Here is a 14,274-nt window from a genome sequence, read left to right as displayed (position 1 = left end):
ATATATATATATTTATGATGTGGTTTCAATACAATAAACAAAGTCAGTATTCAAATCAGAATAGCAAGTTTATCAACCCCGTTAAAATTATTTGTCATCCACTTGCATTGAGACTCTTTAACTCTTCTGTTGTTCTTCATAAAATACATAAGAAATTGTTGTGAGTATAGTCACCCACTGTATTTAGAACCAACTGTTGCTAAATAAGTGTAGTCTGGTTCCTGTTATCTAATTTCATCTTATTCTTCCTCTTTTCCAACCAGCCCAGTGTCTGTGACTATTTTACTCTCAACCTCAGTGAAATCAAATGCTTTGACTTTGATATATTAGTGAGAATATACATTGTTTGTCTTTTTGTGTTTGTGAAACATTGTATGTAAATGTGTGTGTCTTATTGCCAAGACACACACACACACACACACACACACACACACACACACACACACGTATTCACTCTCATTTCCATTCAAATTCCAAATTCTATTTTGGGGAAATGAAGAAAACACTGTTTTAAGTACTTTTCCAGCCCACAAGACTGTTGTACATAAAAGTTTCAAGCATTGCTATTCTCTTTCCATTTCTTGGCATGTTTTCCACAAAATTTAAAACTAAACTTTTACTTTATTTCAAGTCTGTAGTCTTTCATTTCCTTGTCTAACATGAACCAAGCTGCAATTAACATCTATTATTCCTTGCATATTGCCTCTCCTTATACTGGGCGTAGCCTAAGCACAAGTGCTCATCTGGGGGCAAGGAAACAGCATCAGGAAGGTGTAGATGCCTAGGCTGCTTTGTTAAGCTGAAGAATGAACACTTTACACCCAGGGTGTAGTCACCACCTTTTAGGCCAGCAGAGGCTTTACAAACTTTTTAGCTGTATCTGATGTTATATCAGAGAAGCAGTAATTGAAGAGTAGAGAGAAAAAATAAAAACGGTTGAAGAGTAAAGAAGTCATGGTGGTGAGATGTAGAGAGATCCACAGGAAGGCTAACTTCAGACAGGATGTGTCATGAGTACAGACGTGCTTCAATATGTGGAGACACAGGAAATTCTTAGCAATGGGAGCAGACTTGCAACAGAGTATCTTGGATTTTTTGAATATTTATTTTTTATTTTATGTGTATGTGTTAGTGTCTGAATGTGTGCATGTGTACCACATATATGCCTGTTGCCTAAAGTGGTCAGAAGAAGGCTTTAGGTTCTCCGGGAACCAGAGTTACAGGCAGCTATGAGTTGCCATGTGGGTGCTGGTAACTGAATCTAGGTCCTGTTGTGAGAGAAGTAAGTGCTTTTAACTTCCAAGTAATTTGCCAAGCATTAAAATGCCTTGTTTTGAGAGAAAAGACAATTGTCATTTTCTGAGCGTTGATAGGCAACATTCTAACGAGTACCAGGTCTCTTTAATTTTATTTTTGCATTTGTATTAATCATATATAAATGCGCTCACATGTGGAAAAATCTTCTCTTATTTTCTGTGTCTTGAATAAAGAAAATCCTATGATGAATTTGGTAGCATTTCTTCAATCATGTTTGATATACACAAACATAAACCACAATACTCAATAATTTTTTATATTAATATTATAGCATACACATATATACACATACATGTATGATGCACATACATATTCATACACACATCTATATACATATAAACATATAATACATACAATATACCTACACACATATATGTATAAATATACATATATACATCTGCACACATAACATAGACATATACGTTCACATATACACATATATATTCATGTATATACACATATACATACACACACATACACACACACTGTTTCTTTGTTCATTTGTTTGTCATTTTATTTCTGGGTTTTTTTTTTTTGGTTTTTCAATACAAGGTGTCTTTGTGTAGCATTGGCTGTCCTAAAACTTCCTTTGTAGACCAGCCTGCCTTGAACTGAGGAATCTGTCTACCTCTGCTTCCTGAGTACTGAGACTAAAGTTGTGTAATACCACAACCCAGCTTATTTCTGTTTTTTATTTCACCAAGGTCTGGCTATGTAACCAGGATGCTCTCAAACTTAAGATCCTCCTATCCCTACTCCTAAGTGCTGGTATTACAGTCATATACCAATATAACTAATTATATCTATGTTCAACCTACTTTTTCAGTCGATATTGCTTTCCAGACCATCTTTGTTGGTGCACATAGACCTGATTTAATTTTCTTTGATTGACTATAAAGTAACTCATCATATCTAGTGTATATTATTAAAACATTCCCCTATTTGATTGTTTATGTCTTGTTATTTTGTTATTGTTGTTTATGTCTTGTCTATTTTTTGAGATTTGTTTATTATGAATACAGTGTTCTGCCAGCATATATGCTTATTTGACAGAAGAGGGCACCAGATCTCATTATAATGGTTAGGAGTCACCATGTGGTTTCTGGGAATTGAACTCAGGACCTCTGGATGAGAAAACAGTGCTTTTAAACTCAGGGCCATCTCTCTAGCACCCCTGTCCCAAAATCTATTATTTATTACCAAAAGAAAAAAAAAAGACAGTTCTGTGGTGAATACAGTTGTTTGTAATTCTGCACGTATATGCATGAGATTTTTGTTAAAAAAAAATACCTATAGGCAAATCAAACAGCTTGACTTCTGAATTTGATAAATATCATCAAATGGCTTTCTATACAACTATGTCACTAACAGAGTGTCAAATAGCTGCTAGTCCTCGTTCTTGGCAGCACTGATATTGTCATATATTTTAGTCTTATGCTGAGGTTGTGCATCTTTGACAATATATATAAACTATAAAATATATTAATACTTTTAAAAAGTAGAAAATACTATCATTCACTACAGCATGAGTAGACAGAAAAAAAGATAATGCTAAGTGGAAGAAACCATACACATCAAGGTAAGTAAGACATGATCTCACTTGGACTTATAGACTTTTGTCGATTATTCATGATCACTACAGCAATAAGCATAGGAACTAAGACGGAGAATCTGGCTTGTCTCCAGAGCCTAGCTCTTGGACTGTCTGAACTAGTGTGAAAGCAATATTGCCAATGTCACAAAGGACGATGATGGATATGATCTTGTATGCCCACAAGACTCTTTATATGTGACTAAACCTCAAGGATTTTCAGATGTGCTTTTCCTTCCTTTTCTGTAGCGCAATTATCACACAGACCCAACTTGTCATGTCATTTAATGACAATGATACTGCTTTCGTATGTCTGGAAACTGCATTAAAAGTTTTGTCTAGATCATTTGTTGAAATAACACTGGGAAACATAAATTGTCTTCACATATTTTCCAGGTTTATTGAGATATACACTTAATACCTTTAAAAAGTAGAGAACCCTGTCATAATGGGTTATAATTTCCCAAAAATAACTGATTGAGTTTTGAAACTAGATAACTTTGAAAATTCAATTGACCACAACAGGTGACATAGTTTTCTTGTTTCTAAACCAATAATGAAAATCCAGGTCATATATCTTAAACAGCAAGTCCATAATAAAACTGTGCAATTTCAGCCAAAAAGATTGTAAGCCCTAAAGCCTATGATGATAGTAGGATGGATAACTGTGACAAGGTGATATTTGGGAGTGAAAACAGCAAACTTTAGTTGTTTCATTTAGAGAAATAGAGTTCCTGCTATTACTTTCCTTAGCACTCAGGTACTTAGAATTTCTGAGTGTGTGAAGAGCTTTCTCATGGCATCTTTCACCTCTTCATTTCTCAGAGTATAAATGAGTGGATTCAACATAGGTGTCAGAATACCATAAAATACTGCCATGTTTTTGTCTATAGGTAAAGTAGTTGATGGACGCATATAACTAAATATACAGGGCACAAAGAACAAAGCAACAACGGTGAAGTGGGCCCCACAGGTAGACAGAGCTTTCCGTCTACCCTCTGCACTGTGGGACCTCAAGGAGCACAAGATGACAATGTACGAGGCTGCCAGCATGAGGAAGTTCAGCAGGCAGATCACACCACTGTTGGCCACCACCAGCAGGCCAATGACATGTGTATTGGTGCAGGCCAGTTCCAGTAAAGGGTACAAGTCACACACAAAGTGATTGATTACATTGGGTCCACAGAAGGGCAATTGAAGAACCAGAAAGAGCTGAACCAATGAATGCAAGAAACCACCCAGCCAAGCCACTGCCACCAGCACACCACAGAGGTGCTTGGTCATGGTGGTGGTATAGTGCAGGGGCTTGCAGATGGCTACATAGCGGTCAAAGGCCATCACTGTGAGCAGAATGATCTCAACACCTCCAAGGAAATGAGCTCCAAAGAGCTGGGCCAAGCAGCCCTCATAAGAAAGAGTTGTCCCTTCATACAAGGAATCAGCAATGAGTTTAGGGGCCAAAGAAGAGGAATAGCAGGTGTCGATAAAAGATAGATTGGAAAGGAAAAAATACATGGGGGAAGCAAGGTTAGAGCTGAACGTGATAGTGACCACAATGAGCATGTTGCCACAAACCGTGACTGTGTAGATAATCAAGAATACCACAAAAAGAGTTCTTTGGACCTCTGGCCTCTGGGAGAGTCCCAGCATAAAAAACTCTGTAATATTGTGTGGTATTTCCATAGACTCCACGGGTACTGAGTGTGTAATTGCAGGCTCTCCTATAAAGTAAAAATAAACATATGTGAGAGAATTAACTCCAGGGGTTGGGAATGTTGCAATGTTTGTTTTGAATACTCCACTCTCCTCTTAACATGTATCTTTCTAAAAATCTTAGACACATTTATTCTGTTATTCATTAAATGTTAGCATATGCCCTTTTCTTAACTGGGCACGAGTTATTAGCTGTAAATAATGACTCATTATCTCAGTTTCTTTAGTCACAGCTTTGAATGAACTTTTAATAGCCAGTAATTTTCTAGCTCCAAGTGAGATGCACCTCTGACCATTTTCATGGTCGATTTGATGGCATTTGAGAAAATATTTAAGCTCTCTGACAACTTCTGGTAATCCACTCCTTTCAAATGAAAGCATTCCAATAAGATTATTCAAGGATGCTTGCTTTCCTCTGTGTCAGTCTGTCTGATGGTAAAGCTGGCTGATACTGAAGGAGGAGGAGGAGCAGGCGAGAAACCCAATGTGGAGATTTGCATACCCCACTCTTCTCTTCTGTTCCTTTACTGTTGTGCTTCCGCATCCCAGGCTGTGGATGGCATATAGGAAGCCAATCTAATTTGTTTTCCCTGCTTCCATGTTTTATATTCTTCTGGGTTTTGCTTGTCTCACCTTACTAAAATCCACCTAGTTAAATCTGCTATTCCCTACAATGACTACAAGGCAGACCTGAAATTTGTAGAAACAATTTTCACCTCCTTGCAATAAAGTATAAATAGTGAAAAGAGACCTTTCTGATTAGCACATTTTTTTCTGCAAATTTAAAAAAAAAAATCTTTTATTTTTTCCCTTGTCTTACCCTTTTAGGCAAAATTTTCTAGACAGAAGCCCAGACAGCAATGGCAGAGCAAACACCTGCATGAGCTTAGCCCTCCCCAAGATCTTTCCAAACTGCACTACATACATCAGATTATTTAACCCTCACAACATGCCCACAGAGTAAGTTCTCACCTTGTACAGGAAGAAAACAAGACACTGCATTCAACAACTGTGGGTTGTCTTGAGCCCGTTCACTACACTCTATCTCCCCTAGCTTTTAGAGATTCGTTTTGTTTTGTTTTGTTTTGTTTTGAGTAATACAAATAGAAAATTTGTGGCAGATGTAAAACTTGCACCCAGGCAGTCCTGTCACAGTGTCTGTGGGCTGGACTGTGGACTGGTTGGTTGATATCTCTATATTTGAATCCTGCCATTGTCAATTGTTCTTAATGGATAATGGACAATTTTTCAAAGCCTCAGTGTTTTTACCTATAAAATAAAAGCAAGCTTGCTTGCAATTATTGTGTATCAATATTCAAAGCAGGGCTAACATTTTAAAATGAAAGAGATCTGGAACAGCCAAATGTTCAGAAAGGACATGAAAGCAGTGCATACTGTGTGATTATAAGAAGCTGGATGTGATCAGTGTTCAATAAATAATACCTGCGACTGTTACTATGATCAATATCATGAACAATTCTTAGTGTGACTAAAGGAATCAAGACAGACAGAGTTCTGGCATTTCAAAGTTATATACATGAAATGTGAAAAGTACCTAATCTTTATTCTCAAACAGAAAAAGGGGTAAAAAATTACTCTGAATTTTATAAAATATTGCTGAATAGTAAATTAAAATAAAAATGGCATGTTCATTTATCTCTGTGATTCATCTTTGTGACTGTAGAGAAAAGTATTCATTTAAAACTAGTTAAAAAAAACAAAAACGAAAAATAAATAAACTCTCCTGTTTGGGTTACCTATTCCATGTAACACAATAAAACCTCTACTAAAATTACCCCTGTGGTTTTTTCTGGATTTTTTTGTTTTAAAAATAGATTATCAAGCCAGGCTTAGTGATGCATGCCTATAACTATCATAGTCAAGATACTAAGACAGGAGATTGCTGTGAGTTCAAGGCCTGCCTGAGCTACCCAATGAGATCCAGGCAAGCAAGGACTACATAGCAAGAACCTGTGTTTAAGTAAGTAAAATTTAAATTATAATGAAAATAGAATATATAAAACTTACATTGACTTGATCTGTGCACACCACAGAAGCTCCACAATTTTCTCATATCCCAACATCATAGACTAGTGAACCTGGAAAAGTTCATAAAGGATCTTCCAGGATAGCCCAGACATATGATCTCAAATTGATAATTTCATATTTCTTCTAATCTTAGATGACAGTTAAATTATTTTTATAATGACACAAAGCAATTGTTATGAGTAAAGAAAAAAACAACAAAGCAGATGTTATTAACTAAAGAAATTTGTCTTAGCTGAAAACTTCCTGCTACTATCGATGTAAATGTAAAATAAAAAATGGGTCAGCCATTCATTTACAAAGAGCCAAGAAATCATTCATCACCACTTCCCTTTTATTTGATGAAGAACAAAACTTTCAAAATCTCATCCTCTTGGTCGCTTTGAGACTCAGGAGAGCAGTTGTTTCAAAGTCGCTTAGGAGTTTTGAATTAGAAGCATGACTGGATAGTAGGTCTTTCTGCTGTTGTGCCCTGTCCATATAACTTTGATCTTTCTGCTTCATCTAGCTTTGTCAAGTCAGAATGGCAGTGCTACTTAAGGCCAGGGAGACAGGCATCACTGAAGGGTTAAGTGGCTTGGTCACCCTGCTTTATACAAAGAGTTTTCATCCACACAGTCTCAGAGAACACTCTTCCCCTTTGACTGAAAGGGGTTATTTTTAAGGTGGAACTATGACAGGGGGATTTTTAGCCCCACATGCTCTCAGCCTCTCTGAGGGTGATGACCCCACCCTCACAGGATCAACTACTGTAGCAGCATTAGATGCAACTTCAGGTCACAAGTTGGGACAATGTGGAGACCATCTTTTAATTAATCCCTGTGAATACAGTTTGGTCTCTTAAGGAAGAAACTTCTCACCTGCTTCTTAAGATGCCCAGCATCTTTCTAGTATCTAGAGAGAGTGAGTTCACAAAGTGCCATAAAGGAATTTCAGAAACTGAAGGTCAGCTAGTCTACAGAGCTAGTCTCAGCATAGCCAAGCTTAGGCAATAAAGGACAGAAAACTGGTGAAGATGTAATTGAATGAGGAGATTATATTCCAGCCCCAGCAAGCAGCAAAACTTGGCATCTTTGTCCATGTGGTTCTGGCTTTAGAGTCAAAGATAAAAGAAACAAGTCATGAAATTTGCCTCTATGCCTAAGGAAAGCTGCTGAAGCCAGGAATGTGGCAGGGTGTCCCTGAATAGAGGCCTAGAGAGGTCGTTTCATGAAGCTGTGAAATTGAAGCCTGGATCGCTTTGGAGACCCCAAGATGTTAGAGATGCACAACATGCAGGTTGAAGTATCAGAGACTAAAGGATGCAAGTGCATCATCCAGCGTGGAGAAACAGGTTACTAATCCTCAACAAAAAACACCCCGCTCATCACAGACACTAAGTATCCCAGGCTGTGGGAGATCCCTCTTAAACACAGGTGAGGAAGACAAAGATTGCCCCTCCATATTCTTCAGTTTAGGGTGAACTCTTAAAAAGGAACTGAGCTGTGGTATAATCATTTAATCTGATAATCGTGAGTATGGGTATATGCATACATTTACACATTTACACATTCATGCAATTTTTTTTGGTTTTTAATTTAAAATAATTTTTTATTGATTCTTTGGGAATTTCATATCATGTACCCTAATTCCACTCACCTCCCAGTACCCCCATATCCTCCCCTCACCCCTACAGCAATCTCCCCAAATCTTTAAAAGTCAAACCAAACCAAACACACAGACAAAAAGAACCCTCTTCAGTACTTCATCTTTCCCATCTCTCTAACACCTCTTCTTTGGTGGTGGTAGCATTGGGAGCCATGGTGAGTCACACAGTGTACACTTTTGTCCAATCAGCTTTACTTGCAAATGTTCATTGCAATGAATCACTGACCTGGTTCAAGGCCTCTGGTGTCTGGCACACCGTCGTCACTGGGTTCTCACTGGAACTCTGGGTTATCCCACAGCTGCTCCGCGTCATAGAGATTCTGCAGGTATTGTTCCACAGGACCAGTCCTTTCACAAGCTCCAGCAGGTCCCAAATGGAGTAGATGTTAGAGTGGACCAGCCCCAGGCCCAGCTGTGGGCCTAATCCATAACTGAGCTGGTCAGTCCAGGCCCTCAGGGCCTCCCAAGTCAGGCCAGGGGTGGAGACAGCTCTCCTACAGCCATATCATTAGGGTCAGTTCTCCCTTGCCTGTGGTGAGGGGTGGAGTCATCTCTCCTGAGTGCAGGAGCCAGCTCTCCCATGAGGGTCAACACCAGCTTTCTTGCTACAGTGTCCATCAAGAGCCAGGCTCAGCTTTCCCAGAGCCAGCAAAGGGTGGGGCTGGCTCAACATGGTCCTCTGATTTCATTATGCATGGTTCCTATGACCCCACTTGAGGTGACACAGGCCACAGACACAAACACAGATCCCAGTTGCTGCTGAACCATGGACCAAAACATGGCTCTCTGGGCTGCAACCTGGGCCTGGACAGTATCTTGGCTCCAGGTGGAAGGACAGGCCACTAAGATCAGGATGTCTCTGGCAGCAGTGTGGTCCCCAGCTACCAACAAGGCCACAGGTTGCAGCCCCAACCCTGAGCTTCCATATGATCTTTGGTGGCAACATGGACCTTGGATTTCACAAAGACCTCAGCAGTGTAGCAACTACATTGGGACCGTGGACCCAGACATGGTCCTTGGCAGTGGCTAGATCTGAATCTCACCATGGCCCCTGTGGCAGTTTGACATGGCCCCAGCAGCACTATGGCCCTCAGACACTAGCATGGCCCCAGTCGTCAAGCATCTTCATGGCCTTCAATGGTCACAGGAGCCTTGGATATCAACCCAGATCCTGGCTAGAGAGAACCACAAACCTAGACATCCCCCGCCAGCTACAACTCTGGCATGGAGTCACCATGACATTGGGTATGTGCCACTCAGATCTATATGGCCCCGGATGTAGCATGGTCCTTGGACAGCAACATGGATTCAGGTGACTAACCTGACCTCAGGAATCCCACATGACCCTTGGGGAAAACAAAAGCCAAGGGCATCAACTTAGACCTTGGCTGCTATTGGGCCATGGACCCAGACATGACCCTCGGCAGCAGCCAGATGACCACAGGGAATTATAGGCCACACAAATCTTTGTGGCCCTGGCTGTAGCATGATTCCCAGACTCCAACAGCACCACAGGTTGGAACCCAGACTCTGGACTTCTACATGGGCCCTAGTGGCAACATGGGCCATGAACTTGAACACAGACCCTAGCTGTGGGTAGAAATACAGAATTCATATTTTGTATAGGACCTGAGTAATTGTCAGAATTTTGGGATAAGTAGCTAGCACCTGCCTGCATTCTTGCAGTTTTATCCTGAAATTTTGACAGTTGCTCTTAGATCCCATACAAAATATGAATTCTTATATCAATGATTTGTTTCCCCACTGTAACTTGTGTTCTCCACTTAGAATTTCTCATTTTCTCCAGAGATTCTTCATGGCATTTTTCACTTCTGCATTTCTCAGAGTGTAAATGAGGGGGTTAAACATGGGTGTCAAAATACAGTAAAAAACAGCTACGATTTTGTCTATGGACAGAGTAGATGATGGCCTCATGTAAATAAATATACAGGGCACAAAGAACAAAGCAACAACAGTGAAGTGGGCCCCACAGGTAGACAGAGCTTTCCGTCTACCCTCTGCACTGTGGGACCTCAAGGAGCGCAAGATGACAATGTACGAGGCTGCCAGCATGAGGAAGTTCAGCAGGCAGATCACACCACTGTTGGCCACCACCAGCAGGCCAATGACATGTGTATTGGTGCAGGCCAGTTCCAGTAAAGGGTACAAGTCACACACAAAGTGATTGATTACATTGGGTCCGCAGAAGGGCAATTGAAGAACCAGAAAGAGCTGAACCAATGAATGCAAGAAACCACCCAGCCAAGCCACTGCCACCAGCACACCACAGAGGTGCTTGGTCATGGTGGTGGTATAGTGCAGGGGCTTGCAGATGGCTACATAGCGGTCAAAGGCCATCACTGTGAGCAGAATGATCTCAGTTCCTCCCAATAAATGAGCCACAAAGAACTGGGCCAAGCAACCCTCAAAAGAGATGGCCCTTCCCTCATGCAGGGAGTCAGCAATGAGTTTGGGTGTCATACAAGAGGAATAACAAGTATCAATAAAGGACAAATATGAAAGGAAAAAATACATAGGGGAGCCCAGGGTGGGACTGAAAATGATTGTGACAATTATAAGTAGGTTGCCTCCAATAGAGACCAAATAGACACACAGAAAAATCACAAACAACATCCTCTGCACCTGGGGGTTCTGGGAGAGTCCCAGCATGAAAAATTCTGTGATATTGCGTGGATTATCCATGAAGTCCCCGCTGCATCCAGAGACTTACCTGGGAAGTTCAGCTACTGTCTCTTTGAAACATTTCAAGAGATTGGGGGCTGGAGGAAAACAGTTTTTATGGAAGATAATTAATCTAAATTCTAGATCCCTTAGTAAAGACCAGTTAGTAATGTAAATTGAGTTATTTACAGATAGTTATTTTAAATAAGTGTAAAGTAAAATATATACCTGTCAACTATTGCAATTTTTGCTTGGGGCATGTAAGAAACAGTTCTTTTTAGCGTGTGTGTGTGTGTGTGTGTGTGTGTGTGTGTGTGTGTGTGTGAGAGAGAGAGAGAGAGAGAGAGAGACAGACAGACAGACAGACAGACAGACAGACAGACAGACAGAGACAGAGACAGAGAGAGATGCATTCATGCATATATGGTTGTTCACCTGTCTGTGCAGAGGTTGACATCGGGTGTCTTTCTCAGTCACTCCCCATCTTATGTTGAGACAAAGTCTCTCTCATTTGAACCCAGAGCTTTCAGAGTCAACTAATCTAGTTAGACAACTTGCCCTAATGATACTGAACTCTCTTCCTCCTGCATGATATGGCATGCTGTGGCAACATCTGCTAGTTTTTACTAAAGTGATAGGAATCTGAATTCTGGTCCTCACACTCACATAGGAAGTACTTTTCCTGCTGGGTCATCACCTCAGTCCTCATTTTTTTATTTTAATGGGGTTTTGTTTGTTTGATTGATTGATTGGTTGGTTGGTTGGTCTGTTTTTATTTTTTTTTATAGACAGGGTTACCCTGTATAGACTTGGTATAATAAGTATAAAATATTCTGGAACACACTGTTGAGGTGAAAGTCAATGAAACCATAGAATATTTAGACCTTTTTACAACCAGGTACTTTTTCATTTTAAATAAAGCAAATTTCTTCTTAGAATAGTTTTGAAAGACAGAGGAGGGTAAGATACCAGTGAGGAGATTGGTAGAATATCATGCCTGGCATCCTCCTCTTGCCTCTACACACCTACACATACATGTATGAATATACCATACTAATACATATGCAAACAAGCACACATGTGCATGCACACAGAGAGAGAATCCCTTCATTATTCAGTCATTTATTCTTGTATTAATTCTAAAACATTCCACAAACCATTACCAAGGACCAACCATCCTCAGTTTTTGATGAAGGTCAATTCTTGAAATGAGCTAAAGCTCCAGTAATATCATAGACACTCTCTTCTACCTTATCACTCAGACAAATTCTGGCTCAGCCGAAAACATGGTAGTCATTGTGACATTAGTCAGTTATCCAATCATATCATTACCCATTTTAATTTCCTAAAGTTCTCTTTACCATTGAAATAAAATTCCAGCATTCTGGCCACCTCACTAGGCTGTTGATTTTGTTGGTGGTGTGCCCATATTATTCTTCAGCATCCATTCTTGAACACTGCCATGTGTTACAGTCGTACCATACTGCTCTAAACTCCCTGACTAAGTTATGCTCAGTCATAATTTTCCAAATACAATATCTGAGAAATGACCCTGGCCTTATATAACCTTTCTATTCTAGTAGATTTCCTTAAAAGTGGGTGCTAATACCATTCATCTCTGTAAGAAATTTAATCTCTTCCCCTATATTATAAAACCACTAATGCTCCTTTAGTAGTCAGATATATCTCCATTCTAGCTCTTTGTATTCTGTGGATCATTAAAGCACAAGGAATTATTTGCATTAAAATATCTATATTGCCAGACCTCCAATGGTTCGTAATGAAATAGATGCTGAATGACTGAAAACAAAAACCAAAAGATTTAGGAAACTTAATAAAAGCAGAAATTAAGCAATTTAGACCTTCTTAGCAAAATTCTTTTACATCCTGACATAGCAAGTGACAAAATCAAATGCATTCCTTCCACATCGTCTGGTCTTCCTTCTCCTGTATTAAATGTTGCAGTCATTAAATGCCTATCTGGGATTAAAGAAAGTTCCCACAAGGAGAGAGATCCAGTGAGAAGTTACAGTTTACTATTTTCTTTTCTGGCTTGGAAATCTATCATAGTCTGAGCAACCCTGTTCACAAACCAAAAAAAAAAAAAAAAAAAAGGATTTCATCCATGTTTGAGCTTCAGGATACCACTTAGATTATCACGTCCCAGTTTTTCCCTTAAAAGTCCATAAAGGAAAGGATTTTTAGGATTGGGATGGCCTTCTTTGTTTGTCAACTTGACTACAGCTGGAATTAGCTAGAACCCAAATGGCTGTACACAGCTGTAAGGGTTTATTTTTCTTAATTAAATCATTTGAAATGGGTAAACTCACTTCTACTCAGGATCTTTGAGGTGAGAAGATTAAACCAAATCTTTTTGAGGCAGGAAAATCCACACAGAAGAGGTAATCTTGCTCTCTCTTTGCCTGCTTACTCTCGCTCTCACTGGCAAATCTATTTTTTCCCTGGCATTTTAGAGCCAGCTTCTTCAGAATTCCAGCATACACTAAAACCAACTGAAACCTCCAACCTTGTGGACTGAACAATTGCTGGATTCTTGGGCTTTCCATCAATACACAGTCATTGTTGACGACCTGGACCACAGTGTGTAAACCATTCTAATATCCCATGTATATGGGGATATTAGAATTGGATACATATGCATGTATGTATAGTTTTATATATATATATATATATGTGTGTGTGTGTGTGTATACACAGAGAGAGAGATTCATTCATTCTGTAATTTTTATTCCTGTAGAGCAGTGGTTTTTAGTCTTCCTAATGCTGCAAACCTTTACTAAGTTTAAGTTTCTCATGTTGTGATGACACCCAACCATAAAATTATTTTTGTTACCATTTCATAACTGTGATTTTGCTACTGTTATGAATCATAATGCAAATGTCTGGTATGCAGGATATCTGATATGCAACTCCCAAAGGAGTTACAACACACAGACTGAGAACCACTGTTCTAGAGATCACTGATTAAGACAATGATAATCTTACATAACCCTTTTGATTCTTAAAGGTCAAAAATTGGACTCAGAATGATGAAGTAGCCATTTCAAGTCACTTGTCCCAGACAGTTTTGAAGGATCACATAAGAAAATATAGGAGCACACTGTGGCCACCAAAACCCTTCCAAACAAAATTAAGTTGTTATTTGTTATTAACTAGTCTGTCTCATTTCTAAATTTAAACTTTATATCAAGTATAAAAGACAATTTCAGAAACTTCAGTAAAAATTTAGAGAGAAAAGTAAACCCAGAGTTATTTTA

At 39.3% G+C, this 14,274-nt stretch overlaps 2 protein-coding genes across 2 annotated transcripts; both read right to left on the bottom strand.

Annotated features, from left to right (window-relative positions):
- Positions 1–3,664: 3,664 nt before the first annotated feature.
- On the bottom strand, positions 3,665–4,665 carry LOC101997439 (olfactory receptor 4C3). Its single transcript, XM_005372142.2, has one exon. The coding sequence runs from the start codon at positions 4,589–4,591 to the stop codon at positions 3,665–3,667; it is 927 nt and encodes a 308-aa protein (XP_005372199.1). The 5' UTR covers positions 4,592–4,665.
- Positions 4,666–10,108: 5,443 nt separating this feature from the next.
- LOC101999421 (olfactory receptor 140) lies at positions 10,109–11,017 on the bottom strand. The gene has a single exon (XM_013355586.1). It carries the CDS (start codon positions 11,015–11,017, stop codon positions 10,109–10,111), a length of 909 nt encoding a protein of 302 aa, XP_013211040.1.
- Positions 11,018–14,274: the final 3,257 nt, after the last annotated feature.

This window comes from Microtus ochrogaster, unplaced genomic scaffold, assembly GCF_000317375.1.
Source record: "Microtus ochrogaster isolate Prairie Vole_2 unplaced genomic scaffold, MicOch1.0 UNK207, whole genome shotgun sequence".
Taxonomy (NCBI): Eukaryota; Metazoa; Chordata; class Mammalia; order Rodentia; family Cricetidae; genus Microtus; species Microtus ochrogaster.
This window is presented reverse-complemented; position numbering and strand designations above follow the sequence as displayed.

What these genes read in the sequence shown, in the direction of transcription:
- LOC101999421 (XM_013355586.1), bottom strand. Translation starts at nt 11,017, where the DNA reads ATGGATAATCCACGCAATATCACAGAATTTTTCATGCTGGGACTCTCC.
- LOC101997439 (XM_005372142.2), bottom strand. Translation starts at nt 4,591, where the DNA reads ATGGAAATACCACACAATATTACAGAGTTTTTTATGCTGGGACTCTCC.